The following is a 10,804-nucleotide window of genomic DNA, read 5'->3' as shown; positions in this document are numbered from 1 at the left end:
TTCTGTGATTCTGTGATTCTATGGCAATGTGCTTGAATTGCTCTTGATATATATTACACTAAAGCCCGCCTTTCCTTCAACAAGAGTAGGATGGGTTCTTTCTAAAAAATGTTGGGTTTTTTTAAACTCCTTATACTTATTTAATACTTTCCCTATAGCAATGCAATTAATAGAAAAAATAGCTCAACAATTGCTCTTTTTCTCTACTCATCTTGTTGACTGAAACGCCCAAGCAAATCCATTTCCTCATTTATATTTGCTATCTCCCAGAAGATCTTTCTTGATGCATAAGAAACCTCATTTATTAAACTGTAAAGGGGGGCGGGTGGAAGAAAGACCTGCTTGAACACATCTTGCAGAATTTAAATATGTGTGTAGAAAGGATGACCTGATAGGAAATGAGAAAGAGAGTTTTCCTTCAAAGTATTTCTATTTAGCAATAAATTGAGGATGCTTGGCATCATTTGACTTTGGTGTTGTGCGTCTAATAGGTGAGCGAAGAACAAGGATGATAATTCTATTGATTAATAGTGATTTCATGACGGTAATACAGGAAGAAGTTGTGTGTTGACTTAGAGAAATAATAAGAAAAATAATGCCTGCCTTTTTCTTGTTTGTTTGTTTTTAATGGCAGCTAACGTACTGGAAGAAGACTCGATGGAGCAGGACATAGAGAGCCCTGTCACTATTCATCAGCCAAAGTTGCCCAAACAAGCTAGAGAGGATCTGCCAAAAAATATAAACAAAGAATGTGCCAAGAGAAAAATCCAGAGGTATGTTAGGAAAGATGGGAAATGCAACGTCCACCATGGGAATGTCAGAGAGACTTATCGTTACTTGACTGACATCTTCACTACCTTAGTCGATCTCAAGTGGAGGTTCAACCTGTTGATTTTTGTCATGGTTTACACTGTGACCTGGCTCTTCTTTGGAATGATCTGGTGGCTAATTGCCTACATGCGAGGAGATATGGATCATATAGGGGACAGCACATGGACCCCATGCGTCAGCAACCTCAATGGGTTTGTCTCAGCCTTTTTATTCTCAATCGAGACAGAAACCACCATTGGGTATGGTTACCGGGTCATCACGGACAAGTGTCCCGAGGGAATTATTCTGCTTTTAGTGCAGTCTGTTTTAGGTTCTATCGTCAATGCTTTCATGGTTGGCTGCATGTTTGTGAAAATATCCCAACCCAAGAAGAGGGCAGAAACCTTGGTTTTTTCTACAAACGCAGTTATTTCCATGCGGGATGGAAAGCTGTGTCTGATGTTCCGAGTAGGAGACCTTAGGAATTCACACATTGTAGAGGCATCAATACGAGCCAAGTTGATCAAATCCAAACAGACAAAGGAGGGGGAATTTATACCACTCAACCAGACAGATATCAACGTAGGTTATTACACAGGGGATGATCGTCTCTTTTTGGTTTCACCACTGATCATCAGCCATGAAATTAACCAGCAGAGTCCTTTCTGGGAGATTTCCAAAGCCCAGTTGCCCAAAGAGGAGCTAGAAATTGTTGTAATCCTAGAAGGAATGGTGGAGGCAACAGGTAACATTTCTTATACTTTGTATAAGGTAAATGCTTTAATTTTAGAAAGGAAATTCAGTGGTTTTGCTTCACGTTAAAGGAATCACTTCAGTAGTCATTACATTTGAAAAAGGCATCAGTTATCTGGTTAGCTTCAAAATTAAAAGCATGCCCAGTTTAATTGTCTGTTCCATCTTGCCTAATGGAATTAGTGTTGTTTCTGCTCTGTTTGGAAAATGGGATAGCATTTCTCATTTTCTAAATTTTTCACAGCATGTCACCCAGTTATTTGTCATTCTATTGCAGGAGCAACTCAGCCACTAGGACCTTGTGGGATAAAATGTTTTAGAAAAAAGATTCAATACAAAACTCTGTTTATGATTAACATGGAAGCACCATAGTTCCTGCTGCTTCCAGTCACACGTGGGTAACTGCAGAATAACTGCCTCACACGTGAAATTCCTAGCCTGTTCGGATCCAGTAGGAAGTAATAATGTGTTCAGTTTTCTCTTTTTGCTTGCTTGTTTGCTTGTTTTTGTTTTAACTTGTAACGTGGGGCTTGTTCCACTTTAGTTCACAAAAGATCTGTCTGATTTTGTATTTCACTGAGGCCCCCTACACACTGCAGAAGTGTACAGAACACTTAAAGCTGGTATATATAAATAAGGTATGTTATGTCACCAGAGTCTTGTTGAGAGGCTGTTTGGTCATTACCTACAATTATACAGCAGAACATCAGATATCACTTGACGCAGAGAAAATAGTGCTTGGAATTCACAGCAAATGGACTAGTAATGTTTCTTCTTTGCATTAAAGCCAGAATAGTAGGAGCATGCTTTCTCTAAAATGGCTGTACCTCTCGCAGTCAGAGTACTGGTATACTTGTTTTAGGAGCTGGAGGGATCTTTTTTCCTGTTAATGACAGCATCAATCTCTGAAGTGAGTAAATGTAATCAATACAAGGGAATGGCGATTATAAAATGAAGACAAGATGTTCTTGGGGAGGAGGAAACACTGAGTATAGAAATAGAAGAACCAGATTTGCCATTTTTCCCCACTATTGTAGCAAAAGCTAGGCAAGTTTGAGGATGCAGATTACACAACTCTGACAGAGGTACAACCTTTCTACCCCTGACTCATGTTTTGCAACTGGAGCCAGGAAATAAAGAGCAGTCTCTTACTAGAACATGTGTGTGTGTTTCACACATCTATTATGTGGTGTCAGAAGAAAACTGCATTTGTCACCATATAATAAACGTGTGAGACAAAAATGGAGTAAAAAAAATTTGAAAGGAACTTGGCAGAGAATTTGAAGTGGTAAATACAAGGCTTCCAAATTTTCCAGGAAGTAGGTGGTACTGAAGAGAAATCAAGATGAAATGTTTAGTGTTTCTGATATGTGCAGTAGGCACAGAGGTTTCAAACATCTGCAGCACCTTCGGGTGAGATGATGAGGAAATTGCTGTTTGTTAGCTGAAACCATTTTGAAATTTCTGAATTGCAACTAAATGAACTTGACATCCAAAAGAGCGGTGGATATTTTCAGGTTTACTGAACACCACGTTTTCCAGAAAAATAACTGGCAAGTAGTAGAAGTATAAAAAAAGGTCTCACTGAAAATACCTGTAAGGTCAAAAGACAGTATACTTTTGCAGTGCATCAAATGTAGGTTTGTTATCTTAAGCCTCGTCACTCTTCATTGTTTAACACTCCCTCCTTTACCTCATCTCCACCTCCGCACACTCACACAGCTCTCTGGGCTCTCCTTTGCTGCTCTGATACTGACCACAGCTTCCATTCAGCCATTATCAGCCTTCACCGGAGGGGGCTACCTCTCAGACTGCTCGGGCTGGCAAATTCTAAGTTGAAATGCTAGAAAAATCCATATTAACAAAGAAACCAGATGCAGAGATTTGAAAACCCACTGAAGCCATCCAGGATTAAGTGGTACCCTGGCACTGGATAGGTAGCTACATTTACCATTTCAAGCTGCTCCATTTTGTACTGTTTGGGTCGGCTCTCTAGCACACAGCTGCATGAGCTATGAGGGGAGGGCATCGAATAGTGCCACTTAACTACGGCATCAGAAAGATTAATGTTGCAATTACCAGCACAATCTCTAAAACATGTTTGTGCAGAAGTAGCCACTCGTTCTGTGCTTTGCCCACATGTATTGTGTTATTTTTGTTCAAGGTGCAATCAGACCAACTTTCTACCAAAACTAGACATTTTCCCTTTTTTAATTTACAAATATTTTCCAGTTACATCCTGGCAAACACTGAAAGCAAATTTAGGCTATCATATATTCACTTCTCCTTCTCACACCCAATGTAGAGTGAGAGCAACAAAAGAAGTTGCTTATAAGTTGATCTTCAGCCCTGGAGAGGAAGCAACACACTACCCATCATACCTGCCAACATTGGCCATGTCATGGGCTATAAAAACATTAAAGCTGAAGCTAAGAAACTGTGACCTCAGCTATAGCAATATCATCATTCAGTATCATTGCTCATGGGTCAAAACCAGACTGAGATCATTAGCTTATGTTATTCATCAGAAAAGCCACTCCCAAGTTTGACCAGTGAAAACAATCCTTTCTCTATATACAGAGCTTCCCCACTCTGACAACATTTAACCCTTTAATGAGAAATAACACAGTGGAAAATGCCAAGTATAAACATTTGCTATTATTTTTATTAATTATTGATATTATTCTGTTTAAAGTTTTACTGAGCAGGTGATACCATTTTATACATATATAATACTTTCCACTTTAAGGGCTCCAAAAGCACATCTGCCTCTAGCATGAAACACAACAGTTTATGTAGTGTCCTGTGAACTCTGCATTGCATGTTAGGACAGGAAATGAAGAATAATGCATCTTATTAAATGAAATAATTGAAATAATTACCAAACTAAAATTCAGCAGAAAGATCAAATCAAGGACCCCCTAATTCCCCTTAGAAGCATCACCATATATTTTTGAGATGCAAAAAGAAGTTGGTATGTCTTTACCAAGGCAGATACCAAAATATCAGCTTAGGAAGTATCACCACACCTTGACTATTCGCATTCATTCTACCATCAAGATTGCTTTGAGGGCAGAATCTTCAACAAGGCACTTTCAACAAGAAGTGAAGTCAATCTGACTACATACAGCATCAGCAAAAACAGAAGATGACTGTTTTTTAAAATGTTTGTTATGCATCCTTCCAATATGCAATTTTCCTTATTTTGTTACAATGACATTTAAAAAACATACCTTTGGCTTCAAAGGATAACACTCCAGCAAAGATTTACCTCTGTGGCTTTCCTGATACTGATGCACATCTCTCAAGTGTCCAAAAAACCCAATCATCTTGCGAAGTACCTTAGGCTGCCATGAAGCAATCAATGAGTCTTCAAGATCAGGGGGCAAAATTTCAACCAAACATCATCATATCTGAAGGACACATCTGTTATTTTCACCTTTTGCAGCCCCTGTTCAATTTTCCGCTATGCTAACAGCAGGTAGGAGTGCCAGTGCGATGCAAGGATCGATAATAACTCTGCAAAAACTAAAGCAAGCTGTTTTGCAGGCACTTATGCTTCTTTTAGTGTCAGACTACAGCTGTGGCATTGTCAGAATAGCTCCATACCAGAAAAAGCTCTGGTCCCACACTTACACAGCCCTAAAAAGCAGGATTCTGGCATCCCTCTGCTCCTTATGGGAGAGCTGTAACATTAAATGCAAATGAACTAACTGGAAAAAAACATGTCTAACATGGTGATCTCAGTTCAGCAGTATTTAATATTTGCCATTCAAAATAGTTGGTTTATATTAAAGTGCCACCACTGCTTTCATATTATTTTTTGGAGAACAGCAAAAAGAAATAGGCTCAAAGATCCTGAACCCTGTCTCCCCTAAACAGCAGGCACAAAAGCTTAGATTTGAAGAACTTATTTCTTTTAAATTTAAAAAAATCTACAATTAAGAATTTTTAATGATAATTTAATAGCCTTTTCCTAAAAATAGGCTTGAAATTTTTAAACCTTTTTTGCCTAGTGAAATCTATTTTTGAGGGAGATATCATCACAAGCAAACTAGTCATTTTAAAAAATTAAGCAAGACTTCCAAAGGTATAATTCTGATGTCGAAAATAAACCAAGACCAAGAAACAGAAAGCCTTTGAAATTTGTGGAGGTGAAGTGAGAAAGTGAGGTATGTTACAATAGCTAAAGAAACTGAGAGAGAGAGATAGAAACTGAGAAACTCAGAGAGAGGGATTTACAAAAAAAAAGGAGCAAGAGAAAGATGAGCATCCTGAACAGCCCATAGCCTTGTTGGTAATGCATTCCTGAATCATAAGCAGCCTGGTTCAAATCCCTCCTCTGAACCTACATTAATTTTCAGAAAACAGCATTTTCTAACACAGGAAAGGAATATGAAGTATTTCAACCTACTTAAGTCAGCAAGACCCTCAAACTTGGTGAAGTTGTATCTGGCCAGTAGGGTGCACTGGATGACGGCTGTGGCAATTCCCTCTGCCTCAAAATAAAAGCATGAAAAATGGCACAGTACTGAGGAAAGAAAATGTTCTACACGTTTGTAACTGTCTAAAAAATAAGCAAAAAAGCTAGACAGATAACTTTATGTTCGTACGGATAATTTTACAAATAAACTTGTAATAGGGTGCATTTATAATTCTGACACATGGGCAGCTTGAAAGCAGTATTTGCAGAATGGTTTATAGATACGTAAACAAACACACTTGCCAGCTGTGGAAAATGTGTGGAAAGCAATAAAAAGTTCACATAGATGGTTATTTATATAGTAAATGATGCTATCAACTAGACAAACATTGTATAAAGCTGTTCCCACTCTTCACTACAGCCCCTTTGATGGAGTGATTTATTGTCTTTTTTATTTCTCCCTGATGAATTGCTGTATTCACCCCTTATCCTTGCCCAATCCTAACAAATATCTCCCTTTGATATGTATGTTAACAGTTCCAACTTTTCAAAACATTTCAGCAGACTTTGCTCTCTCTCCAAATAAGCCTTGCTTGGGTTACAGTTTTTCAATAGCATTTTTTACTGCTCTTCAAAGAAGAGATGTTTATGCTCTCGAATTGCTTCTTAAGGGGATGTAGATGAAAGGAAGAAAGGAACCAGGATTTCTCACACCCAAGTATTTCTGCAAGGCAACAGGTGAAAGCAGATTTGATTGTTGTGCTCTGGGATGTGACCAACGTACATTGACTGAAATGCAGTTTAAACAGGGTTAAGAATAAATGGCTTCCGCTCTAAGCTGGATCATCATCATTTCAGGAATGGTCAGAATACAATGGCTCTCCAGTCTTTAGTTTTTCTTTCTTTCTGTTTTAAGAGTTTTAACATCTGTTGATGCTAGCTGCTAGACTTAGACATCTAGGTTCACCTTCTCATATATCCCAATTTCCCTAGTGATTGCCAGTAATCCCTTTCACTTATTTTCCTTGTTCACATTTTCATTTTGTTAATTCTAACAACACCTTTCTTTCTAACACAGAAAATTAGAGATGTTAGCACAAGTGATTGCAGCTGTGAGCTGGAGTTCTGAATACTGGCAAAGAAAGGCACTTCAATTTCATTGTGATGTTTCTTTCAGAAAGCTTTCTCTGCAGGTAGAAAAGATTAGTCTATCTGGTGAAGGAGACTATAAGGCTTAAACGAGGCAATTACAATTTCACAATCGTCGAAACAATACGCAAAATAGCGAGAAGTTAGGGAGCAAAGCTAATGAGAAAAGAGATATGCTGATTATGAGTATTTTAACCAAAATTTGTTGAGTCTATATCACTTTCAAGGAAGGTAGGGAAAAGGAATTACACATTTTATGTTTAACAGCGTCATTCTCTGAATAGTGCTGTACTATACAAACATGTTACCGAGTGTTTGATAATAGCCTGTTGTCCGTCTTTCATACCATTCTCAACAATTAGTTGCTCAGCTTTTCACAACTACAGCTGCTCCTTCAACCGTAAATGTTCAGATACAATAATCAGATTCAGGCAGCAACACATATGTTAAAAAGTAAGATCCCTAAAAAAACAAGTTTGAGACTGCTCTGTATTAAAAAACACTTCCTTATAGCTAATTAGATATTATTAAATAAATCTGGTCTGAACAGAACTCAAACTTGCAGAAGAGCTTCATTTTGCACATCACTTCCTTGCAAACTGTACTAGGTCACTCTGGGCAGACAGAAAGGGCTGTGTCATGGTTTAAGGCTGGGCTGGCTATTAAACCAGTGGCAGATGCTCTCTATTAACCCTCCCGCCCGCCCCAGAAGGGAAAGGGAGAGGGAAAAGGGAGAGAGACTTACGGGCTGGAAAGTTAAAACAGTTTTAATAAACTATAATAATGAAAAAAAGTATAATAATAATAATGGAAATAATTAAATATATAGAAATACATACAAAATCAACATCGAGCTCCCCCGATGTCAGCCGCGTCACCACTGGCACTGCAGGGCAGGCTCCGGGAAGGCCCAGGCGGGGCTCAGCGACGGACGGGAACTGGATTCAGGGATGCACGGATTGGGATCGGGGGCAGCAGGAAAATGGACAGAGTCCTCTTCGGACACCGGCCATAGCAGAAAGAGTGAGAAGGGAAAAGAAGGGGGCGAGACCCTCGTTATACCCCCGGCTTTATACTGAGAATGATGCGTATGGGATGGAATACATTTGTTGGTCAATTCTGGGTCACCTGCCCTGTCCGCTCCTCCCTGCAGGTGCAACCCCCTCTTTGGCTCTTCACTCGTAAGCAGTGAGGAATTTAGCAGTGACCTTGGTTTCTCTAAGAATAAGTACAGCAAGAGCCTTTCTGCATAACATCCCTACTGGTGCCTCAGTGATAACTACAAACTTTGAGCATTATCAGTCCTGGAAGCAGACACTGTCTGCAAAACATGCAGTTGGTTTCAGAAAGTGCAGTTACTTAGAAGAGACTTAGCTGAGAGTAAAAATCACTGAAAGGAAAATTGATCTGGTTTAGGCCAAATCAGGACAGGCAGTTTCCAGTTCTTTGCACACTTCAGTAGACCTCCAGTGTCAGGGTTGCTCCTTTCCTAGCACAGCAGCAAGCAGAGAGAGATGGTCTTTGCTCACCACTCCTTCTCACTCGTGAGCCTACACATTATCCCTTGCAACTCTCGTGATCTCCACGGCCAGAGGAATGTGACAGGACCACAAAGCTGTGCTTTAACACTGGCCCTGCTGATGTTTCCCTAGCAGAAGGGCACAGAGGGAAGCTGTGCTGGAAACCCTCCTTCTTGAGCAGCCCAGACCTCACCCGGCCACTACTGGCAAACTTCCCCTAAAACCCTGCAGTGCCAGACACTTAACAAACACTGCTGCCTCCAGCATAGGTTCAAGTAACTGTGTTTTCCAGCAGTTTTAGCACAGAAGCAAGGCACCTGTGAAAGTGACACTGCAAGGTCCTTGGGACTCCAGACCCAGCTCAGACACCAAGGAATGACTGTGTATTACTGGATGGACCAAGAATCACAGAATGTTAGGGATTGGAAGGGACCTCAAAAGATCATCTAGTCCAATCCCCCTGCCGGAGCAGGATTGCCTAAACCATATCACACAGGAACGCGTCCAGGAGGGTTTTGAATGTCTCCAGAGAAGGAGACTCCACAACCTCTCTGGGCAGCCTGTTCCAGTGTTCAGTTACCCTCACTGTAAAGAAGTTTTTCCTCATATTTATGTGGAACCTCCTGTGTTCCAGCTTGCACCCATTGCCCCTTGTCCTGTCAAGGGATGTCACTGAGAAGAGCCTGGCTCCATCCTCATGACACTTGCCCTTTACATATTTATAAACATTAATGAGGTCACCCCTCAGTCTCCTCTTCTCTAAGCTAAAGAGACCCAGCTCCCTCAGCCTCTCCTCATAAGGGAGATGTTCCACTCCCTTAATCATCTTCGTGGCTCTGCGCTGGACTCTCTCTAGCAGTTCCCTGTCCTTCTTGAACTGAGGGGCCCAGAACTGGACACAATACTCCAGATGCGGCCTCACCAGGGCAGAGTAGAGGGGGAGGAGAACCTCTCTTGACCTGCTAACCACACCCCTTCTAATACACCCCAGGATGCCATTGGCCTTCTTGGCCACAAGGGCACACTGCTGGCTCATGGTCATCCTGTTGTACACTAGGACCCCCAGGTCCCTTTCCCCTACGCTGCTTTCCAACAGGTCTGTCCCCAACTTGTACTGGTACATGGGGTTGTTCTTGCCCAGATGCAGGACTCTACACTTGCCCTTGTTATATTTCATTAACTTTCTCCCCGCCCAACTCTCCAGCCTGTCTAGGTCTCTCTGGATGGCAGCACAGTCTTCTGGTGTGTCAGCCACTCCTTCCAGTTTCGTGTCATCAGCGAACTTGCTGACAGTGCACTCTATTCCCTCATCCAAGTCATTAATGAATATATTGAATAGTACTGGTCCCAGTACCGACCCTTGAGGGACTCCACTAGATAGAGGCCTCCAACTGGACTCTGTCCCATTGACCACCACTCTCTGGCTTCTTTCCTTCAGCCAGTTCACAATCCACCTCACTGCCCGATCATCCAGACCACACTTCCTCAGTTTAGCTGCAAGGATGCTGTGGGAGACCGTGTCAAACGCTTTACTGAAATCAAGGTAGACCACATCCACTGCTTTACCATCATCTGTCCACTCGGTTATGGAAGAAAATAGAGGCTGAGCTGCACTGAGCAGTGCTTTGTCCTCTGTGCGCACACAGTCTCCATCACAAAGATCTCCACTTTGTAAAACCAAAGGGATGATTCTTCTGCAAAGGGCACAGCAGCGTTATCCAGGTCAAAGGTTCCCCCAGGCAGAATTGGCTCACTGAACATTTTTCACCTGCTTACAAAGCGGAGACATGATTTCTGAGCCCTCCTCAGAAGTGCTTCAGGACAATGAAGTGCCTTTTACATTTCTGAGCACTTTTAAAGACAACGGCTATTAACCTGAGCATGCTCAGTTTGTCCACTTGGTCTTGGAACAGTGTAAATGAAGGGTCAGCACTGAAATTGCTGGTTTGGAAAAGGAAAAATATAGCTATCATTTCTAATTTTAGACTTTTGCTTGCGGTCATCCGAGGTTGTTACCAACCTGGAGACGAAGGCTGCTGAGCACCTGCGATGAAATCCCAGACACACACTGATTTGAGCAAGGGCAGTGTCTCACCCCTGGAACTTTTGGTGAAATGAACTGATTCTTTCATGTTGATTACCTTTTCAC

General features: G+C 41.2%; 1 protein-coding gene across 1 annotated transcript in view; it reads left to right on the top strand.

Moving 5' to 3' along the window:
* The first annotated feature begins 627 nt into the window (after window positions 1-627).
* The window catches only part of KCNJ6 (potassium inwardly rectifying channel subfamily J member 6), a 42,744-nt gene continuing 32,567 nt past the window's right edge, over window positions 628-10,804 (top strand). Inside the window, exon 1 of the mRNA XM_068423618.1 lies at window positions 628-1,555. Within this exon, the coding sequence (XP_068279719.1) occupies window positions 628-1,555 (928 nt within the window). The remainder of the gene's footprint in view (window positions 1,556-10,804) is intronic.

Source organism: Nyctibius grandis, chromosome 2, assembly GCF_013368605.1.
Source record: "Nyctibius grandis isolate bNycGra1 chromosome 2, bNycGra1.pri, whole genome shotgun sequence".
NCBI classification, from domain to species: Eukaryota; Metazoa; Chordata; class Aves; order Nyctibiiformes; family Nyctibiidae; genus Nyctibius; species Nyctibius grandis.
This window is presented reverse-complemented; position numbering and strand designations above follow the sequence as displayed.